The sequence below is a fragment of the Scophthalmus maximus genome, chromosome 12 (assembly GCF_022379125.1).
Source record: "Scophthalmus maximus strain ysfricsl-2021 chromosome 12, ASM2237912v1, whole genome shotgun sequence".
In the NCBI taxonomy this organism is placed as follows: Eukaryota; Metazoa; Chordata; class Actinopteri; order Pleuronectiformes; family Scophthalmidae; genus Scophthalmus; species Scophthalmus maximus.
In genome coordinates this window covers 317,268-340,530 of record NC_061526.1, presented here as the reverse complement: position 1 = coordinate 340,530, position 23,263 = coordinate 317,268, and the positions used below count along the sequence as shown (strand labels likewise).

Sequence of the window (23,263 nt, the reverse complement as noted above, 5' to 3'; positions counted from 1 at the left end):
ACCGCGGCTCCCGTACTCACTCGCTCGCCCTAACCCTGAAACGAGAAAACACCCGTCATGCTCGGGAGACCCGCGGTGGATGGGGCTCCTCATGGTGTGCCTGTCCGAGTGGCAGAGGCGTCCGGCCGTATCGGACACGGTGGCAGCCGGGTCGCTCGATGCTCTGCTGATACGGAACTAGAGGCCGGACGGCGCGCGGGGATCTCGGGTCGGGCGCCCGCATTCGACATGTACGACAGGGTCTGCGAGGCCAGGGTGCTGGGTGAGGTAGATGCCGAGCTGCTAGATTTTGCGAAGGCCGTCGGCGAGCCCAAGGAGACGGCCTGGGACTTACTTACTTACTTACTGACTTCTGTCTCATCTCGTACGAGTGGGTAAGCGAGTATACCGCGTGGCTCGCAGTGCGAGGGATAGAGCACGGCGAGACCATCGCCAGGAGCCCGAATCAGCCCCTGACGTTGTCCGAGGCTCTCGAGGTCTACGCAAATCTGAGCAGAGAGTTCGTCGCGGGCCCCCGTGAAGTCTCGCTGACCGCACTGGACTCGCTGCAGGACTTTTTCGCGCTCATGCTACAGTACCCCGTGATCCCACGTCTGGCCGCTGACACGAAGGAGTGTCCCGAGTGCTACTTCGAAACGGTGGGAAGAGACCAGAAGGACGCTCTCGTGTTGCCATTGCGGCACGAGAGCTTTGCGCTCGTAGAGGGCTCGAGCGCCGGCGTTGTTGACCCATCGGAGGAACGAAACCTCGGGGCCCTTGCGGACGGGGGCGAGGAGATGGCGAGAGCGGATCCCTGCGGCGACATGTTCCCCACAACCAAGCGGCTCGAGGACCTCGGCGACAGAGGCCCGGCGCGGGCCGCGAAGTTCCTCGAGCAGCTCGAGTGGCTGAAGAGACGGGACGAGATAGTCAAGCAGAACGCCCTGGGGAAGGAGATATCCCATCAGCTTGGTTCCTACAGCCACCCGCTGGAGGAACTGGAAGCCCCAAGGTACTTGAGCTCGTACCCCCTGCGCTGGCTTTACCGCATCTATGGCTCACTGAACAGGAGCCGCGACAGGGCCCGGATCCTGGCGACCTCGTACAGCGAGGAAAGGGCGGACGCAAGCCGGGCCCGGCTCGCTGTGGAGGAGTTGAAGGCGAGCTTAGGCTCCATGGCCTCTACGGGGAACCAACGACAGGCTGCTCTCGTACGTGTGCATAGCCGCGCTGGACCCCGTGCGCAGATACACGGCCAGGTACAACGTTACGGCCGAACGGGTCGTGCTATTCAAGCACCTGGTGGCCTCTGGGCTCTCGGTAGAGACGGCATCGTGCATCCTGAAGAGCGTGCTGCTGGCCAGACGAGGTTCCATGATCGTCTTGCCTTTGACCGAGGGAGTCGAGCTACAGCTGAAAAGGACTACGCGGCCCACGGCCTACAATAGGAAGATAGCTGCTCTCATATGGTTATTTGCGCACATCACGGCGTACTGCACACTGCGCGAGCTGCCTCATGGATACGTCCTCATGGGAGACTCACCCCAAGACCTGGACAGAGATGGAATCTACGTGTTCGACCAAGACCGCGCGGGCTTCAGGCTGTCCAGTCGATGCCGAGGAGGAGGAGGAGGAGGAGGAGGCGAAGGGACCGAAGACTCGGACAACCAATGAGGGGGGCGAGTCGCATCGGCCTGCGTGCCCTTCGCTCGAATCCTGGAGCTGCTCGCGTTGCGAGATATCGTTCATGAGAGACTTTTTGCGGATAGGCTCGCACGAATGGACCCGGAGCGCTTCTACGACGCTCTGGTGCAGTTCGGGAAAGCTCCCATAACCGCAATGGTCAACCTGCAGTGGAAACGCGAGGTGCTCGAGAAGCACAACGCCGAGCGCTCGGCGAGTCAGCTGCGACGAACGCAACAACAGCGGACTCAAGAAGGAAAACGGTTGCCTCATCCCAAGCGATCGAAAGCCCGAGTGAGGCCGAGCGAGCCTTGGCTTAAAGGCGTCCAATGGAAAAGACCGGTCTGCATGCAGAAAAGACGCGAGGACGACGGGGTGGCTGTACAGGGAACAAGACGGCGGAAAGCGATGGTCAGCGAGACAAAACGAACCTAAGGGGTAGTTTGTACCAGATACGAGATATGTGCTCTGTGTGCAAGAAATAAAACGTGAAAAGTGTTTGCATCCTCTTGTCTCCGAGTGTCCTTGTATCTAGATAGCTAGATGGCTAGATAGGTAGGTAGATTGGCCCGTTCAAACTCGTTGTGGCGTCCATGTGAACCCGAGGCTCCTTTGCACCATTTACATTGAGCGCTGTCTATCACGGCTATCGCGCGTTTGGCACTCGTGCGAAACGGTACACAACGGTCACGCGGAGGGACCCCGCTGAACCACGCGCCGTTATCCCAGAAGACTCCTCCGCGCACGGTCAGCTGGTCGCTCTCGATAAACCCCGCGACATGACAGAACAGGGCTTCAGGGTCTTCTTCTTCTTCTTCTTCTTCTTCTTCTTCTTCTTCTTCTCGTATGCTCGGCATTGTGCGCCTCCGGCTGGTCGTTAACCCCGTGTCTCCCTTCGTCGCGCTCATCAGCGATTGACACGTGGCTGGCAGGCCTATGAACTGTTTCACCGCGTCGTTGTGCCGGCGTGCTGCCTCCCTTCGAAACTGGCGAACGTCGATGGCGGGAAGCCGTGCGGCTACGCTCCGTACGCGTGGATCTCGGTGAGGACGTGCAACTCTGAAACTGGATTGTGCGTGGGCAGTAGCCTGAGCGGTTTCGCGCTGGACAAGGACAACGGTGCAGGGAGCTCGGCTAAACCGAGGTGCACCCACTACTGCCCCGGAAAGATCACGGCAAACTGGAGAGACACCTGAGAGCGTTCGGGCGACGATCTCAGCAGACACGCGGCCGACGGCCTCATGTTGGGAGCCTACGTGAAAAAGCTGGACAGGTCGTCCTGCATCGAAGTCCCCGGCGGCTTCGGGTGTGCGGACAGCGTGGACCGCCTGCCCCTCAACAAACTATCTGTGGTGCTGCATGCCAGCTCTCGCAACAAAGCCTATTACCTAACCCTCCCGCTTGCCACGAGTGTAATTTTCAGAGGCCCTCTGGGTCTCTCGGACCCCCAGACACCCCCGGAGCCTCGGGGTCGGGGCTTCTCTGACCCCAACCCACGAGTCGGACAAACCGCCCCGGAGCCTCGGGGTCGGGGCTTCTCTGACCCCAACCCACGATTCGGACAAACCGCCCCGGAGCCTCGGGGTCGGGGCTTCTCAGACCCCAACCGCCCCCGCCCCCCCCCCCCCCCCCAAGAGAGAGAGAGAGAGAGAGAGAGAGAGAGAGACACACACACACACACAGAAAGAAAGAAACAGCGGCGACCCCTGGACACAGGTGATAGAGGGTGCCCCAATTCACAAAAAAATTCACAAAAGGGACACAGGCGGGCGCTCTCGCGATCAAGGCGTTCGCCTGATCTCTGCCTTGGGCCTATGCGCGCAGCCCGTGGTGATTTAAACCCCCCCCCCCTAGTGGACCGAGTATGCAAACGGGTAGCACAAGGGTTAATAAATTCTGTTATACCTTAAAGAGAAGTTTCCTAGTGTTATTTTCATGTATATTGTGACGAAGGCTTGTTGACAGAGTCAGTGCTTGAATTACCGACTTCCCTTGCTCAGTCTGAAATGTCAATATCATAAATATTGCTGTTTCAGGTGATCACCCTTTTGAGACTGAGATCACAGGTTTGGATAATTAGTCCCTGTTCACAGGGTGGTGCCCCGATTACTGATTTCAGTAATATATTTATGAATATTAATAATTATCAAGGACCATTTATCCTTGATAATTATTAATAACTTGCTAATTGTCAAAACTGCTCCTATCAATGCACAACACTCTTTATATTCATATTCATACCACTGTACAAAATAAGTACAACACAAACAAACACACACATACTCCCACACACACACACAGAAACTTTAGAACTCTTTAGCACCTTATGTCTTACTGGCATTGTTGTAGCCCACCCTATATGTTTACCACCAAACCTGTAAATGCATCTTGTCTCACAGTTGTATCATGCATTAAAAAAACTATACAATTAAAAAATTGTTTCTAAGAATTGCATCCCTTATTGCATGTCCAGTCAGTCCCTCATTCTGAGAAAAAGTTTGTCTGAGTCCTTGTCATGATCTTGTGTTTTTTTCATTTCCTGTTTTATTTTGAAGTAGTTCCTTCTGTTTCCGCACTTCCTGTTTCCCTGTCTTTTGTGTGTTTTCTTTACTTTGCCAGTGTCTCCTGCCCCTGTGATTGTCTGCACCTGTTCCTAATGTGTCTCACCTGTGTTCAATTTGCCCTGCCCTCCTCGTGTGTATTTAGTCTATGTGCTTCCCTTTGTCTTTGTCTGTGTTGGGTTGTCTGTCGTGTTTCCCCAGTCTGTCCGGAGATGTCTGTTTCTGCTGTTCTCTCTGGTCTTTTCTCTCTGGTCTGTTCTCTCTGGTCTGTTCTCTCTGGTCTGTTCTCTCTGGTCTTTTCTCTCTGGTCTGTTCCTGCTGTTTCCCGCTATTTCCCCCGGTCTGTTTCTGCATTTTTTCCCCCTGGCTCCAGTATTTGGATTACCTGTTTTTGCTACATCTCGTGGACACCCTTGGTTTGATTGGTGGTCCAGCCGAACCCTCCTCGTCTCCAGTCGAAGGACCGATCGACGCGTCCCTCGTCGGTGGTCCGGCCAGCATCTGCCCTTCCTCGTCTCCAGTTGAAGGACCGATCGACGCGTCCCTCGTCGGTGGTCCGGTCGACGTCTGCCCCTCGTCTCCAGTCGAAGGACCGAAGGACCGATCGACATGTCCCTCGTCGGCGGTCCGGTCGACGTCTGCCCCCCCTCGTCTCCAGTCGAAGGACCGAAGGACCGATCGACATGTCCCTCGTCGGCGGTCCGGTCGACGTCTGCCCCTCCTCATCTCCAGTCGAAGGACCGATCGACACGTTCCACGTCCGTGGTCCGGTCGACATCTGCCCCTCCTCGTCTCCAGTCGAAGGACCGATCGACGCGTCCCCCGTCGGTGGTCCGACCGTCACCTGCTCCTCGTCCCTACTTTTGAAGTAGTTCCTTCTGTTTCCGCACTTCCTGTTTCCCTGTCTTTTGTGTGTTTTCTTTACTTTGCCAGTGTCTCCTGCCCCTGTGATTGTCTGCACCTGTTCCTAATGTGTCTCACCTGTGTTCAATTTGCCCTGCCCTCCTCGTGTGTATTTAGTCTCTGTGCTTCCCTTTGTCTTTGTCTGTGTTGGGTTGTCTGTCGTGTTTCCCCAGTCTGTCCGGAGATGTCTGTTTCTGCTGTTCTCTCTGGTCTTTTCTCTCTGGTCTGTTCTCTCTGGTCTGTTCTCTCTGGTCTGTTCTCTCTGGTCTTTTCTCTCTGGTCTGTTCCTGCTGTTTCCCGCTATTTCCCCCGGTCTGTTTCTGCATTTTTTCCCCCTGGCTCCAGTATTTGGATTACCTGTTTTTGCTACATCTCGTGGACACCCTTGGTTTGATTGGTGGTCCAGCCGAACCCTCCTCGTCTCCAGTCGAAGGACCGATCGACGCGTCCCTCGTCGGTGGTCCGGCCAGCATCTGCCCTTCCTCGTCTCCAGTTGAAGGACCGATCGACGCGTCCCTCGTCGGTGGTCCGGTCGACGTCTGCCCCTCGTCTCCAGTCGAAGGACCGAAGGACCGATCGACATGTCCCTCGTCGGCGGTCCGGTCGACGTCTGCCCCCCCTCGTCTCCAGTCGAAGGACCGAAGGACCGATCGACATGTCCCTCGTCGGCGGTCCGGTCGACGTCTGCCCCTCCTCATCTCCAGTCGAAGGACCGATCGACACGTTCCACGTCCGTGGTCCGGTCGACATCTGCCCCTCCTCGTCTCCAGTCGAAGGACCGATCGACGCGTCCCCCGTCGGTGGTCCGACCGTCACCTGCTCCTCGTCCCCAGCCATTGGGCTGATCGACGCGTTCTTCGTCGGTGGTCCGGTCGACGTCTGCCCCTCCTCGTCCCCGGTCGGTGGGCCGATCGGCGTGTCCCTCGTCGGTGGTCCGACCGTCGCCTGCTCCACGTCTCTGGTCGGTGGGCCGATCAGCGTGGTCCAACCGTCGCCTGCTCCACGTCTCCGGTCGGTGGGCCGATCGGCGTGTCCCTCGTCGGTGGTCCGACTGTCGCCTGCTCCACGTCTCCGGTCGGTGGGCCGATCGCCGTGTCCCTCGTCGGTGGTCCGACCGTCGCCTGCTCCACATCCCTCGTCGGTGGTCTGACCAACGCCTGCTCCACGTCGCCAGTCGGAGGGCCGATTGACACGTCGCTCGTCGTGGTCCAGCCGAACTCTGCTCCATCTCGCGAGTTGGTGGGCCGATTGACGCGTCCCTCGTCGGTGGTCTCCCGGAACTGCTATGCCTGCCTGCAAGGCCACCGGGCCTTCCCCCAGAACTGCCGTGCCTGCCTGCAAGGCCACCGGGCCTTCCCCCAGACCTGCTACGCCTGCTGAACCCCCCCAGCAAAACCCTTGTCCAGTTCCCCAGTGACAGTTTTTTTCGGTCCGTCCTGGCCCCCTTCCACCCACCCTGCTCTGTGTAGATTTGTTTTGGACCATCTGGAATTCGGTCCTTGAGAGGGGGGTTCTGTCATGATCTTGTGTTTTCATTTCCTGTTTTATTTTGAAGTAGTTCATTGTGTTTCCGCACTTCCTGTTTCCCTGTCTCTTGTCTGTTTTCTTTACTTTGGCTGTGTTTCCTTCCCCTGTGATTGTCTGCACCTGTTTCTAATGTGTCTCACCTGTGTTCAATTTGCCCTGCCCTCCTCTTGTGTATTTAGTCTCTGTGCTTCCCTTTGTCTGTGTTGGGTTGTCTGTTGTGTTTCCCCAGTCTGTCCGGAGACATCTGTTTCTGCTGTTCTCTCTGGTCTGTTCTCTCTGGTCTGTTCCTGCTATTTGCCCCGGTCTGTTTCTACATTTTTCCCCCTGGCTCCAGTATTTGGATTACCTGTTTTTGCTACATCTCGTGGACACCCTTGGTTTGATTCTGTTTCCGTTTTATTATTAAATATCCTTTTTTCCCCTACATCTGCATTTGGGTCCTGCTTCCTGCTCAGCCCTGACAGTCCTCAACAGGTAATTGAATAATGTATATACTTTTTTTTTTTTTTTTAATTTATGGGTCAGATGAAAGATCTGACAATTTAAAAGACATTATTATTATTCTTTAAATAAATAAGCTTTGAGTGACTCCACTGGCTATTCTAACTGTTGATTACATACCTAGCAGCCTTTCATATGATATGCAGTTCCATTAAGATCACTGGTAATCCTGATTTGGTAATCCTGAAAAAATTGTATCTGGAACAGGGCGATCCAGTCCAATGTTGCCTTGAAATACCGTGACGAAAGTAATCTGGATTACGTGATCCTGTATAGCAAAAGATAGGATTGCCAAATCCGGATCATTCTAATCTGGATTAAATTTTTTTGGGCCCAGGTGCCATTTGACAGATTGTTAAAGTCACATTCACCCATTCACACACATTCATACAGCGCTGCTATTTACCACGCATTTTTCTGTCACATTCATTCACATTAATACACTGTCGGAAGAGCCGTAAGAGGCAATTTAGGGTTAAGTGTCTTGCCCAAGGACATAACGGCATGCGGACTGGCGGAAGCTGGGATCGAACTGCCAACCTTCGGGTTGTTGGACAAACGACTCTATCAAATTACATAGATACATTTATGGCTCTCAGAGTACTTGCAAAGTTATGGTTAATAGATGTGAGCCCTGGCATTAATATAGTCAATGCGTTACACCCTAAAGCTGTTTGACCTTCATTTACCTCCACAGTGTGAAAGAGGGTCCAACGTGCACGCTTCCGTGCTCCCTAATCAGCTAAGAACCTACCTTTAACACAGGGGATTAGTAATTTGGTTGGCTTTGTAGAGGGTTCCCCGGGGGGCCAAAAACACACACACACACACACACACACACACACACACACACACACACACACACACACACACACACACACACACACACACACACACACACACACACACACACACACACACACACACACACACACACACACTTTTAACTCTTGTCCTGTCAGGGGCCCTCACATGCATGCACACAGCAACTGTTCTTCTATTTGATATGAACTTTATAATTTGTAACGTTGTTTATATTAATGTACTGCATCATGTCTGGATGGACAGCCTTTCAAAATAAAAGGACTATAAATCTTTGTTGCAGTTGTTTTCAGCATCAGCTAACATGATACACAGGATGCAATCACAGAGAATTAAAATATTCATTGTTCATTCAATGTCATTCTTATTATGAGTGAAATGTTTTGAACAATTGTTCCTCTAACTATTATTAAATTGATGATGATTGTAAGAAAAGCAAAGAAATGCTGTGATCATTTGAATTTCAATACTGAATAATCAGCTGTAACCACTACTGAATATTATGAAGTTGACATGCATAGATGCCATATTAACAAATCTACTTACAAATGGGTATTCAGATGCCTTCACTTGTTGTGGATTTAAATAGTCACGTTTCCGGATTCTTTCCAATAATCACAGACTTGTTTTAAATGCAGAAAAGACCAAGTACGTGGTATTCTCCACCTCCACCAGTGACTGTGATAATCCTGCGAAATTTTTTTTAGATGGTATCCACACCATACAAATACTTAGGAATTGTCTTGACAGCAGTAACAAGTGTCATTTTCAACATCTAACTCAAAAATTTACAATTAAACATTTTTCTACTGAATTAAAGGTCCCATATTTTACACCTTTCTGGTGTTTTATTTGAAGTATTGATATCATTAAGAAGATATATTTGTGGTTTTAAGTACCAAAATCCATCTCAGTATAGTTTCATATAGCTCCTTTCTCCTCTCAGCTCTTCTAAGAACAGGGCGATTTTAGCCTGTCTAATTAATATTTATGAGCCAATCTTCTGATTGGCCGACTGTTTTCTGAGTGACGCATGGCAAGGCCAACCACAGGTAACATGTTGGTGACGACAGGAGACAACCAACCACCTTGTAGTACGAGCGTGAGACAGAGAGAAGAGCTGCGTGCAGCAGTAACACTAATCAAAACGGTCTATAAACAAACAATTATTTTACCTTTGCAAAACTCATCAGTAACTGGTGTCTGCTGCGGCCCGTGAGGCCAAGGCGGAAGACGGAGCGAGCTGGACAAAGCTGCCCAGAGACAGGGGCATCAACGAGGGGTGTGTGTGTGTGTGTGTGTGTGTGTGTGTGTGTGTGTGTGTGTGTGTGTGTGTGTGTGTGTGTGTGTGTGTGTGTGTGTGTGTGTGTGTGTGTGTGTGTGTGTGTGTGTGTGTGTGTGTGTGTGTGTGTGTGTGTGTGTGTGTGTGTGTGTGTGTGTGTGTGTGTGTGTGTGTTCACAGAGTAGGTGGCTGTAAAGGTCAAAGGTCTGAGAAGTACTACAAACAAGATGGCGGTAAACAAAGAAACTACAGAATGGCAGCACCAGAGGTGTCGGCTCAGCCACATGCTGTGCTTCTATGATAAGTCCATTTGTTGCAGGACAAAGAGTGTCAGGTTAAAAGAGGGTTAGTCACAGGGTTCTAAAATCACATTAACCTATGAACAAATATAACAATAACACTAATTGAACACATTGACTCTAATCAATACGGTACACTTTCAAGGTTAAACATTCCTATGCTTAGCTGTGATGCGTTATGCTATGCTCGATGCCCAAGTTACATTACCAAGTCCAAGGAAAAGAAGAAGACGAATCCTTTCAATTGCTGTGTGTCCAGAAATACGCAAGTTGTGCTGTGTGGTTTCAGTGTCCTTTTGTGTACTCAAAGAGTTAGAGCTCAACACTTACACTGCTTGGTGGCTCCTGAGCTGGGATCAGTTTTGAAGACCGTCTGTCTGCCACTTATGTACAACCAGACTTTCCAGGCTTGGTTGGTCCTTTGGCAGGCTCTCGCGCCGCTGCCTTTTGGAAGTCATAGCGGTCTGCTATGATGGTCAAAATGTTGAGATAATCCTTTATAAGTCACAATGGGCTAATTTGCCATGTTTTTTTGGGGTACTTGCATTTTGAAATCTGAACGAAAATCTTAAAAAACTGTAAAGAAATATGTCAATCAATCAACCTCCCATAGAATTCCACACACTTGGACAATGTATGTCCACTGTTTTGGATGCTCATAGTGGAACAAAAACACCATACTTTGGAAATACTATATTTTTTTTAAATATATCATATATATTTAATTTTTTATGTTTGTACATTAACTAGAATGGAACTCAGAAGAGCGCATACCACCGCCAAGGCTTAACAACGATAGTCTAGTTCTTGGTTGAAATATAAAAAAGAAAAGGAAGTGGTCATAAAACATTATGCTAAGTGAAAAAAGAAAATCATGGATCTTGGCCTTAATCTGCGTTGGCACATCCCCATCCCCCCTCTACGGTTGGTTCTAATTAAGTAGCAGGGCGATCGGAGACCTCATACCGTTGCGAAGGCTAACTCCCTATCTTGCCATGTTAAAGAAAGTGGGAAAAAAAACAACTGGATCCGCCTCTTTATCCAGGTTCACTCCAAAATTGAAGGGGTTCTTCCTTGGGTCATTCCTCACCCCTTCAGAAAATTTCCAGGAAATGGGTTCTGTCGTTTTTGTGTAATCTTGTTGACAAACAAACAGACAGATAGATCAACAGCAATGAAAACATAACCTCCTTGGTGGAGGAAATAAAAAGGGACAAAGAGGAAAAAAAAGAATATTGTGGGAATGCATTATGCAAAAAATATGTATCTGCTGCTCAAAGAAGAAAAAAAGGCATGCATCCATGAACAAACACACTAGCATCTTCATACCATCTGCACATACACTCTATAGGTCTATACATATGATATGTTATATAAGGCCTCTGTGTTTTCCATACTCACACCTCAATGATTTTTTATTCTGTTCCACATTATTTTTATTTACTTGAACTTGTTTTCATAAACGTTGTGTGCATAAGGCTCCATTTGTAATTACTCAAATTTCCTCAAGCATTTAGCATTAACTATTGATTGGTTAATTGATATAAACTCACAATTGAGTTCTAAAGCATCTGCTATAGTGCGAACAGGAATCACACTGTTCAGTCAAATCAAACAAAAAAACGAAAAATAACTCCATCCAAACGCAGAAAACCATTGCTTGTGTCTTTATCCTCCATTCGCGCTCCCGTCTCCTGTAAGCGCGCGCGAGGATGTCCTGGTGCGCGCGCTTGGCACGGCGCCGCGCACTCAAGCCACTGTGTGTAGTAACCTAGAGCAGCAGAGCTCTCAGTTAGACATGGCGGCGGATCCTAAGCCGGACTGGCTTTCCTGCCTTCCCTCTTCTTGGAGTTATAGAGTGTCTCGGGATGGACGTATATTCTTCATCAAGTAAATATCACGCGGACACACGGATTTATGGATACGCACTTCCTATTTCTACGACGTATTTCCCCTGTTTGTCTTTTTCGGTTCTGTGTTCACCTTTTCCCCCGTCTTCTTCCACTAACAGCGAAGAAGCGAAGAGTACAACCTGGTTGCATCCTATTACTGGAGAAGCTGTAATCACGGGGCACAGAAAAACTCCAGGTAAACGATCTGTGGATGTGTTTTAGTCCTTCATTTTTCTACGAAAACACGCACACATATGCATGCATCCAGCTCCTGGGGAAGGTTTTCCGCGCGTATTGGTCGAGAAAAAAAGGGGGCGACAAGTTGCAGAGTACCTTGGAACACGATGAGGGGAAAAATTTTCTCTCTGCAGCAAAGCGACAGCCTCGTCTTCTCGGCTCTCCTCCGGCGGAAAATTACGCACGGCGTCCCCCCTCCCCTGCTCGCTCCACCTGGACACTTCGCCTCACACTTTTTAAAAGTTCCGTCACGTAGGCGTGAGCCGATTTCGCAGCCGATTCCCTGCAGTGACATTTGACATATTTCCTACTGAAACCAGTTGTGCTTGCATACTCAGTCTTTCCAATCACGTACAGGCGCTGCTTAAAGAGCAATGCATCAGCGCATATGGTGTGTTAGAGTGAGGCCGATATTCCTAAATAAAACGGAGCCATGTTTGAATGCAGCTGAGCGGTGTATGCAAGCAGCTGGAGGGTGAGACGGCATGATTGAGTAATCACCTTGCAATGGGGTAAGGGGCGCGGAATTGTGTAAAAGGGCTCGAGCAAAATGAGCCATTTGTGGTCCAGACACTGCATTGTTGTGCAGGTGTGGGCGTGTATTCCTGTGTAATCTTCATCCTCTCTCCGCACAGCTGCTTATGTTCCTTGTGTTTTTCTTCCTCTCCCTGTCCTCAGATTTACCAACAGGATGGGAGGAAGGATACACATTCGAGGGGGCTCGCTGCTTTATCAAGTGAGTTTGAATGTGCGGCAGGAGAAGAAAAAAAAAAAGCAATAGATAGAGATTGAAAGATGCAGAGAGGGAGAGAGAGAGGCGGTGTGAGTGGCTGCCTCAGACGCTGAGGGGCTGCTTTGTTTGGTCGGTATAGAGATTTCCCTCTGCTCTCATCAACGCCCACGTCTCTGCATCTCTGCCCTGCTGAAGCAGCAGAGGAGCAATTCACAAATACATCATATCCTGTAAAACACACACACGCACACACACACACACACACACACACACAATTGATGGGATTTAATTGCTCCACGATTTGTCTTTTTTTCCTTCTCTTTCCACATGTCTCCCTCTCTCCAAGTCTCTCTTCAAACACACACACACACACACACACGCCATTGAAGGGATTGGCTCAGAAAAAAGTCCGTTGTCAGTGGGACGCAAGTTTGACAACAAGTGTGACTCAGAAGCTGCTCGGCTGCGCTGAACAGGCTCTACTTGTTGGCGTGCGCTGCATGTGTGCACATGCAAATGTGTGTTGTGTGTGTGTGTGTGTTTGTGTGTGTGTCTGTGTCTGAATCTACTCAATGTACATTTTCGAACACATATGTTTTGTGAACCTGTTTGACGACAAAAATGCCGTGCAGCTCTCAGACTCGCGCACACCCATAGCCACCACGCAGACACACTCCTTGAGGCGGGGAGCAGCCACTTTCATTTGTTCTACCTAATTTCCCACCTAGTTTTCCTGCTGTTGCTCACGCTGTCTGTGGCCATTTTGAGAGCAGCAGCTGACACATATGGTGAGCTAATATAACCACTCTATAAATAGCCCAGAACCACTGCTCATCGAATTCATGCAGAATGTGTCCATGGACCCTCAGTGTGCATGCATGCACATGTACATGTACATGTAATATACAAGCACAGTGACATTGTTAAACGGTTGCATGCAAACCTGGCAGGCAGTTTTAACAAGTAGACAGCTGTGAATGCAGGTGTGAATGCAGCCCGAATGCATTAAATACAAGTTTAGAGGTTGTGGTAGGCGATCTAATAAACCTCTTACCCCCCCAAACCAATGGCCCTCTGTGTGTTGTGTATACTGTTTCGCCCACAAATTCCCAATAAGTATAGCGCAATTGGCAGAGCACTGAGCCAGTCTGAATAGGACAACAACAAAAGAAAACCATCCATGGTTTCTTCCAGATTTTTAATGTCTCCATGCACTTTTAACCCAATATACATATACATTGTTAGGAAGTTATGTAATGGTTCTGTCATGTTTTTTGTTTTTCAACTAGAAATTTATTTTAATTTGAGAAGACTTTGTGCCAGGAATGCTTTAGGAAGTCAGGTGAGGTAAGATAAAGAAGAGCGATTCATTGAGCAAGTCATGGTGGATGAATGGGTCACATAGAGGACTTTCATTCATGAGACTGGGGTTTGGACCCTGATTTATCTTTTGACTTATTCATTTATTTCTGGCTGTCAGCCAGAAAACCTCTGCCAGATCCTGAATCTCCCACAGGTGTTCGGTTGGGTTGAAATCTGGTGACTGTGAAGGCCACAGCATATATTATTCACTTCATGCTCATACTCTACAAATGTCCATCTAAATATGCCATTCCATTCAGTGAGTGCTCATGTCATGTCCTATGAAACTATTATACTTGAAGAGACTCCTATCATGATACAAACGTTAATCATAGGATAAAGGTGAGCCTTCCCTCTAAGGGAGCGGAGTGGAGCCAAACCATGCAGACAAACTCTCAAATGTGCATTCATTTTGTAATGAAGGGTTCAAGCGCTGCATCCCTACCATAATACCCCTCCCTCAGTGTTGTAACTGTGGACAGACTGTTGTTGCTGACACTGTCTGATCAAGTCATACTGATTTTGTGTTTCACCTGAGAAAGAGTTTTTTTCTGTCGACCACAGTGTCTGACTCTGATGTCTTTCTCATAGATTTAATGCAGAATTCACTTTAGTCACTGTTCCTTCTGAAATAGCTAGGTTAGCATCTGTGTGACTGAAGCTGCTGCCCGACCTGTGCCCCAACAATGCGTCTCCTTTAAAGAGTGATTAAGATCTTCTCCTGCCATTTTGATACAAAACCAGAATCGACTGGGCCTCCTTGGCATTTTGAATTTTACCATTTAGTGCACCTTATTGGAAGCATCTGAGTTCAGTATTTTTCTCCAGTCATTTATTTAGGTATTTCCTTGAACTAGTCACCCATCTGAAGTTGTTGACAGTCCTATCATTTGTTTTGTGTTTTACTGTGTCATCCACTTTATGTCTACGTTGTCTAACTGGCATAATATTTATGTAAGACAACAGGCAAAGCACTTGGTTTATCTTGGTTAATTCTGGTACAGTGCACATGCCTGAAATATTTTCTGTGTAGTGTTTACAAGAATAGAGGGAACTGACCGCTATATCATGCTTTTTTGACATGGTCAACTGACTGTATTTATAAAGCAATTTTCTAGTAGTATCAACCACTTAAAGCGCAAGTCACATTCACACACACATTCATCCAGCACTGCTATTACTGTACTTTTTCTGTCACATTCACACACATTCATACACTGCCGGAGGAGCTGTCAGAGGCAGTTTAGGGTTAAGTGTCTTGCCCAAGGACAACTTCCACATGCGGACTAGAGTGGGCGGGGATCGAACTGCCGACTTTCTGGTTAGTGGATAACAGATGGGCTCCTGAGCCACAGCCGCCCCATGTTTTCATGTCCAGCCTTCTTCTCCTTTTCATGTCCTGTCACAGTTGAAATCACACATTAAGCAGATTCAGCAAAATGATCCCTCTTTAAACATGGTTTTGAGCCAAAGTTCCACCTCAGACTGCACTTAGTAGCCATGTTGTGTCACCTGACCTGAATTGCTAATTCGCTGAACAAATTTATCATGTTGTGTTCATGCTTTCTGTTGTTTACTACACTGTTCTTCTTCTTGGTTTTATGGTGCGCACCGCTCTCTACCGCCATCTATGGCCGCCAACTGTCACTCCACAATCATCCGACCCTGGTCTGCTCACATTGTGAAAGTGGCCAATTGCAGATTAAATTAAATTATTGGGGTCGGTAGCACAACCAGATAGCCCACAAGGAAACATTGCTTGATTGTTTGGAAGTGAGACTGGAATTTCATCTGTGAATGTGCTGACAAACAAGCTAGGTACTAGAAAACTACCAAGAGCTTCTTTCAAGTTGTTTGGATGAACGCTCATTTTATTTTTTAATTCTCCGTACATTGGCAGATCACATGAGTTGTGATTAGGGGGTGAAAATGATAAGAAAGTGCCATTTATAACCATTTATGCTCATTTTTGTACCCGGTGTGAAATGTAGTCAATGCATTTAGTCACAGTGAGAATGGGCATTGATTGTGGATATTAGGCCTTGACAAAAAGCTGCTGCTATTTTTCTGGAATCGGCTGACTCAGACTGAAGACACAGTCTTGATTACAATGAGTCTTTGACTCTGAACAATTATGCATTGTGTCATATTGACTGACCAATGCTTTCATCATCACCACTTCTTCAAATCCTTCAAATTCCTCCCAAATTCCTGCTCGGCCACTTTTCTATCAGCCTATTATTGGAATTCTGGCTCTTCTGCTGACTTTCTTCCATGGTGTTAAAGAGCACTGGCTCCCTTGAAAGCCTGTTGACAGACTGTCACTCTCATCGATAAAGCTACTTATTGCTTAGTGTGTGTGTGTGTGTGTGTGTGTGTGTGTGTGTGTGTGTGTGTGTGTGTGTGTGTGTGTGTGTGTGTGTGTGTGTGTGTGTGTGTGTGTGTGTGTGTGTGTGTGTGTGTGTGTGTGTGTGTGTGTGTGTGTGTGTGTGATCCTTCCTACTCAGTGGGAGCAAGGCTGCCCTCCTCTCAGATCCCAGGAAAAATCTCTCTGCTGCGTCACTGCTGCTGAATAAAGGACACATCAGTGGCATTCATTTCTTAAATAAAAATAATATTATGCCTCTTTCTCCATCTGTAGCCTTTTCCGTTCATTTTCAATGGAATCTTTTTTTCACAGGCCAACAACAACAAAAATTATAATAACAATGATGATAATTTCCTTCAATGAAAATACAACCATTCAAGTCCATGCCCTGGAGTAGCAAGGTTGGTGCGCTTTATACGTCAACTGCAAACAGATTACTGAGCATTTCAAATCTACATTTCTGGGCTTCAAAGTCAGCAAATCGCCGGGTAAACTCGGCTCTGAGTATGCTGAGTTTTTCAGCAAACTGTGCACCTGGGAACACGGCGGTAGAAATCTGCGTTTTAATGATTTGGCAGCACGCAAAATGGCCCAGGTTTCCTTGCAGGGTGTCTGACATCTGCCCGAGGGGACAGGTAGCATGAATGCAGCGAATGAATGAAAACAGAGGAGAGGGTGCTTGCGGGTCTTGACGCGCCAAGGCACTAGCAGAGCATTCTGGGATTTGTAGTATTAGTGTTGCATGTGTTACTGGCGGGCCAGCTCAAATTGAATTTTTTTATTATCTCGCGGGCCAAATATAATTACACTAAGGGCCAGATTTGTCCCGTGGGCCAGAGTTTGACACCCCTGAATAAAGACATCTTAGCCAACAACAAACAAAAATAGTAAAAAATAAATCCATTGTTGGGCTCCTCTTCCTTGCTATTATTCACATTTGCAATGAAGAGCTTGTCAGCTGCTTCCGTCCCACTCTGTGGTTACTGAGCGGTCGTCCTGTGTGTGTCCTTCCATCCTTGGTATATATCACCATCAATAACCTCCATCTGGTTGTGCTAATCATGCATGGGTACAGTCCTCTTCATCTCTGCTATTATTAATCAGGTATGACTCCTGTAACCACTGGGCCCTGAGACACATCACCGCACAGCCACACAGAGAGATGGGTATTAAAAAATCTTGTGCTGGAAATACACCATAATGATGGGAGGAATGTGTGAGAAGGTGTGTTACAGTGTGTGTCGTGGAAGGAATAATAAGTGGTTTGGTGTCAGAAACAGCCCGATTTCTAGTGAATAATGTAAAAAAAAGAAAAGAAATATGTCAGTCAAGCAAAGAGAGTCAGAATGGATGTGTTGTGGATTAGTGATGCAGCAATAGGATATTGAAAGGCTAGGGCTGTTCCATATCATACCATACACGATAATACCAGTATAGATTTTTACGTGATAAAAGTGTGATATTACGATTACTAATTATATAACGATGCAATGACGCATTTATGTTACCTAGCGCATGAACTCAACAACAACACAGCCCATAAATGTCTGAGATGGACAGCAGCGTGTCAGCCAAGGCAGGGACAGCAAATAAAGCCTACATGCCTGCAAGGACGTGGCTTTGGCAGGATGCTCCGATTTCCACTCTAGCAAGATCCTTCTTCAGGCGAGAAGAGTAGCAAGGACCAACACATTTTTTATCTTATTCGACAATAATAATATACCCTCCCCTGGAACCCCAAAGATTGCCAATTCAGCACTGGGTTGAATGTCATTATCAAATGCTTCCGATAACACTTGAAAAATGGTAGACCAAAAGTTGTTCAGCTTATTACACGACCAAAACATTTGGGTCAGGTTGTCTGGCTTTTTCTTTTAACGTTTAACTTAAACCTCTGGTTTGGTTTGGTTTTGTATTGCTTTTGTTTTTGTTTGGTGTTGTTTTGTTTGTTTGTTTTGTAAAGCGTCTTTGAGCATTTAGAAAAGCGCTAAATAAATTTGATGTATTATTATTATTAACAGAGAAAGCGACGACAAGGCAAAGTGCAGTAAATACGGGGCGTTTATTTGCTGCAAGTCGGCAACTGAGGTTGGCAACTGAGGCAGCTTGACATTGGAGGTACGTCTGTGGTGAGGATAAGGATTCGTTGTTGTTGTACACTACATTTAACATCAAAGGATCACTTCTTTTTAACCTGTCTGCACTACAATAAAAGAGGTCACTACATCTACTTCTTTCAATTTCATAGCTCCGACATTACATTTGGAACAGTGTACAATGTTGATGTCAATGTTGATGTCTTGTGTTTGTTTGTGTACTGCTGATCTAATGCTGAAAAGAATCTTAGAGGAACCTGTGGTGATCCAAAACAAAGATGCAGTTTAAGTTTTGAAAGCATTTGTATTTTATTTTCATAAGCAGTGAGTGTTTACATTTTGACTGAAGGTTTATTTGGATTGCTGCTGTTTGTCTACAATGTGTACTAAAAATTTTAGGTTAATTTTATTAGATGATAATATTGTACAGTAGCTAGCTAGTTGGAAAAGTAGGACGAAAAATACCCTTTTTTTGCCACAATATGTTTGCAGTAATTAATGCCGCTGCCTGTAAGCTGCAATCACCAATAAAATGTGGTTCAGAATTTTTTTCCTATACCGTCATAAATATCTAGTCGCAAATTTCCTTGAAATATCGTGATATAATTTTGAGGCTATATCACCCACCCCTGGTGAGGGCTAATCTGTGGTGCAGATATATACGACTAGATTGATTCAGTACTTAATTATTCTATTATTGCTTTTATGTGCATGCAATGTCAAGTCAACAGGGTAGACCGGCAACACTGCCTGAAACAATGTGCAGGGTTTGAGCCTTGCTGTTGCGACGCATCATATAGAGCAGTGGTAGCCAACACGGTACCCGCGAACACCGCCCGAAGGCAGCCAATAAGTTGTCCGCACTGCAGTTCTAAAAACAGCATGAGTCACCAGTAGAGCGGGGTCACCGGGTCAAGCTGAATGTTGAGCCATGATATTACGTTGCGCATCTGCTCCGCTTCCCTCTTCTGAAGCATTCATTCAATGCCAGCTAGTTAGCATATCGGAATGAACAATGGCAGAGAAGCGGAAGAAAAATGGGAGGAAGAGTTTAGTGAAGGAAAAGTGCGAATGTCTCATTTGTGGGCAGAGAAAGCCTGTGGGTTAAAGGCAGCTTTGGGCAAATAGTGGTCTTTTTTCACCAGGCTGGTGAAAAAGTCTCAAGCAGCAACGGAAGCTTCATTTAGAGCTGCTCATTTCTTGACGGAGAGCAAGAAACCTTTTTCAGATGGTGATGTTCTGAAAGGAGCGATGACGGTGATCGCAAATACGTTGTTCAAGATGAGAATAATGGGCCCGAAATAATCGCCGCTCTCACCGATGTTCAATTGGGGGCAAGTACAATCGCCAGAAGAGTGTCAGCCATGTCCGAGGACTTGACAGTGCAGCTGGATCGAGATCTGAGTACGTGCAGGCGGTTCAGCAACCAGTGCGACGAGTCAATGGACACCAGCAGTATGGCGCAGCTGATAGTGTTAGTGTGAATGGTGTTCGATGATTTCTCTACGAAAGAGGAACTCCTGACACTACTACCCCTGAAGACAACAACAAGGGGGGTTGATATCTATGACTTGGTGAAGGGATATTTCGTGGAGAAAAATTTGCTGTTGGAAAAGCTGGTGTCACTGACAACAGACAGTGCCCCTGCGATGACGGGTGGTCACAGGCTTTGTTGCGCAATGCAAAGGTGACCCAGATTTCCCTAAATTTCTACATTACCACTGCATCATTATTCAGCAGGCCTTATGTGCCAAAGTGACGAGCTTTGATCACGTATTGACTCCAGTCGTGAAGATCATTAACAGCATCCGGGCCAAAGCTTAACAACACAGGTCATTTAAAGTTATGTTGGAGGAGCTGTCAGCTGAATACGGTGACCTGCTACTAGACACAGAAATCTGGTAGCTCAGCAGGGGAAGGGTCTTGCAGTGTTTTTTTTTTTATCACTTTTGGGTGAAATCAAGGTGTTCATGAAGTCCAGAGGGGAGGACGCCTCACTGCTTCAGGACACTGAATGGGTAATAGACCTAGCCTTTCTTATGGACATCACTGGGAAACAGAACCATTTCAACTGTGAACTGCAAGGCAAAGGTAAGACTGTCTCTGACATGATCAGTGCTTTAAATGCTTTTAAAGCCAAGATGAACATTTTCTCAGTGCATTTACAGAAAAAAACAACTGCTGCACTTTCCCTCTGTGCAGTCAGTGCTGATTGACTATGCTTCTGCATCTGGGGCTTTGGACATGGCTACAGAAAAGTACTCTCAACTCATAAACAGACTGTGACGAGTTTGAAAACAGGTTCAGGGACTTTGATAAGCTGGAGCCATGTGTGTCATTCATTTCAAATCCTTTCATGCATGTGGACGTGACATGTATTGCTGAGCAACTAAGTGCAGCATTCAACTTGGATGCTGATGAAGTGGAAATCGAAATCCTCATGTTGCAAAGTGACATTTACCTCAAAGCCCAGCAGGGTTCACCAAACTTTTGGTGCCTTGTGGACCCTGGAAAGTACAGAACTATATGCACAGCAGCTATGAAAGTTTCCTGTCTTTTTGGTTCAACCTATCTGTGTGAATCTGCCTTTTTGGACAAGAACTTCCTTAAGAACACGCACAGGACACGTATTGCTGATACAAATCTTGAAGACTCAATCAGAGTTGCAGTGTCAAATTATGCCCCTGATTACAGTGCACTTGTAAACAGTATACAATGTCAAGCTTCTCATTAAAAAAATCCCTCAGATGTTTACAGATGTTTTCTTTTGAAACACCAAAAAATAAGCTCAGGAACTTAAGCTTTAACTCTGATTCTATTGTCACAAAAATGTGACGTGATTTTCAAATGACAAATTTGTTATTGTTTGGCTTTCAAATGTGAAACAGACTGTTGAGATTTAGAGATAAATCATTAAACTTGAATGTTTAAATATGAATAAGTGCTTTCCTATGACCACTTAAACGTAAAACATTATTAATAATGATTGTGAGAAATCAGTTAACATAGATAGACAGTTGCCTAATATGTAGTCTATTAAATGCATAATATTCACCATTAAGGTTAACTAGCAATTTTATTTTATTTTGGGACATTACATCAAACAAGTAGCCCTCGATATCATTCTCTACCCTTAAGGTAGCTCTCGGTCAAAAAAGGTTGGTGACCCCTGAATAGAGTTTTGGCGTCTTGCCTATTTTTTTCCCCCCATGTGACGTGCACATTTCCCTGGAAAAATAGAGAAGAGAAATCAAATCTGTTGATATTTTGATAGTCGTAATGATATCATATTAGCAAAAGGACATTTAACTGACACCTTTCACCATAGTCTCCATTTTTAGGATGGAAGGTGCTCTCTCTCTCACCTGCCCCCTCGCTGTCCGCCTCTTTCTTACAAACCACATGACTGCTTCCTGGCTACAATTCTTAACACTTGGGCCACTCATCAACAATGGATGATTTATTATTATTGATGACAATTGGCAAAGGCTAACTCAATGTAGAGAGATAGGGCTGGCAATAGCAGCGCTGCATTTTAGTGTAGGCCGCAGCAGTTCAGATTCAGCGAGGATGCTGCCATGCAAACGCAGTGCTGGCAGTGTGTCTCTCACATAGGGAGAACTGGTATCGGATTGGCATTCGGTAACGGATGATTCCCAAAACCCAGGTATCAGTATTGGTATTGGGATCCACACACACATATGCAGTGTAAATGTGTGGGCAGCTCATGCTAGATAACAATTGAGAAACTTTATAGGATTTTGTGACTTGTAAAAACGAGAAAATTAAAGAAATCACACAGGAACAAATTCATAGGCGAGGTCAAGCTTCAAGTGTGCGCGCGCACACAGACACAAAATACAAAGATTTCATGTCATTCCTGTTGTGCATGAGCACAGTGGGTATATGAGAACTGTGGCCTGTATGTCATCTCAGAAGCCTGAGTGAATGCGTCTGAGACGAAGAAGCCGAACAAATAAGTGCCAAGGCTTTTGGACTCCCGCAGCGACCCGAATCGCTCACCTAGGGGCACAGCCCAACTCCCATCCCGTAGAAACCCGCACAGCGCCGGGTGACAGGTTGTATCAAGTGTTGAAATTCATAAAATAACCTTTCACTCTGAACACTTTTACTGATGTAATATCTAGTCTAGTCCTTAGTCTGCCCCTTCTTCAAAGAAATTAAGCTAATTTTCAAGAAAGCGCAATACTGGACACGCGTTACGTTTAGTGTTGATTTTGAATCAACAACTGATCGACTGTGGAGCAGCGTCAGTAGACACATTGTCAACTGTGACAACGGTGTTCACAACAACAGCGACAACAACTGAGTCTCCAGTTCAGGTTCTGTGCACTGAGTCTAGATTCACCGAAACAGTTTGTTATCCGCGCATGTGAACGTAGAACGTGAGTGGAGCGAGACTGCAGTCTGAGAACTGCTCTGCTAACGCTAAACCCACACACAAGCAAAACAGGAGCAGCCAGAGAGCCGCATACCGCATGTGAGCAGCGGTTTCGCCACAGCTGGACTAGATGGGTGCCAGAGAAAAATATGATTTCATCTTAACACACTAAACATTTTCGTCCTGTCTCGTCAATGAAAACAAAATACACATTTCGTCATAATTTTTATCATCAAACTTGAGGCGTTGTGGCATTTATTATTACACACAGACTGCAACATGCACATCAACTGCTACTACAAGCATCTAGCCACGCACACCGGCATTCTCGCTACGCCCGCTCCACACACACACACACGTAACGCTACGTCCTGTTCAACGTTAAGATAGATGAACAATCAAACAACATTTACTCACTGCTACAGTGAAGACACCCGGCGACACACAGGCAGCTTTGGCTGCAGATACACACAAGCTAACGTAGCATTAGCTAACTTACCTAATGTCCTCCAGCGAAGCTAACTTTGCGCTGGCTAAGACACACACAAGTTATCTAACAGTTATGTTGGTTACACAGTTGGAGAAAATTAACCACTTTCACCCAAAACAAAGCAGA

General features: G+C 46.7%; 1 protein-coding gene across 27 annotated transcripts in view; it reads left to right on the top strand.

The window, feature by feature from the left end:
• The first annotated feature begins 11,281 nt into the window (after nt 1-11,281).
• LOC118286501 (pleckstrin homology domain-containing family A member 5-like) overlaps nt 11,282-23,263 on the top strand; it is a 237,987-nt gene continuing 226,005 nt past the window's right edge. For 20 of the 27 annotated variants that reach the window (XM_047336468.1, XM_047336451.1, XM_047336460.1 and 17 more), the window contains exons 1-3: nt 11,287-11,447; nt 11,569-11,645; nt 12,365-12,422. In XM_047336468.1, coding sequence (XP_047192424.1) covers nt 11,356-11,447; nt 11,569-11,645; nt 12,365-12,422 — 227 coding nt within the window. In that variant the 5' untranslated portion in view covers nt 11,287-11,355. Of the gene's footprint in view, nt 11,448-11,568; nt 11,646-12,364; nt 12,423-12,765; nt 20,998-23,263 lie in introns of those variants that run through there. The other 7 variants (XR_007031932.1, XR_007031935.1, XM_047336462.1 and 4 more) reach the window with 3 other exon arrangements.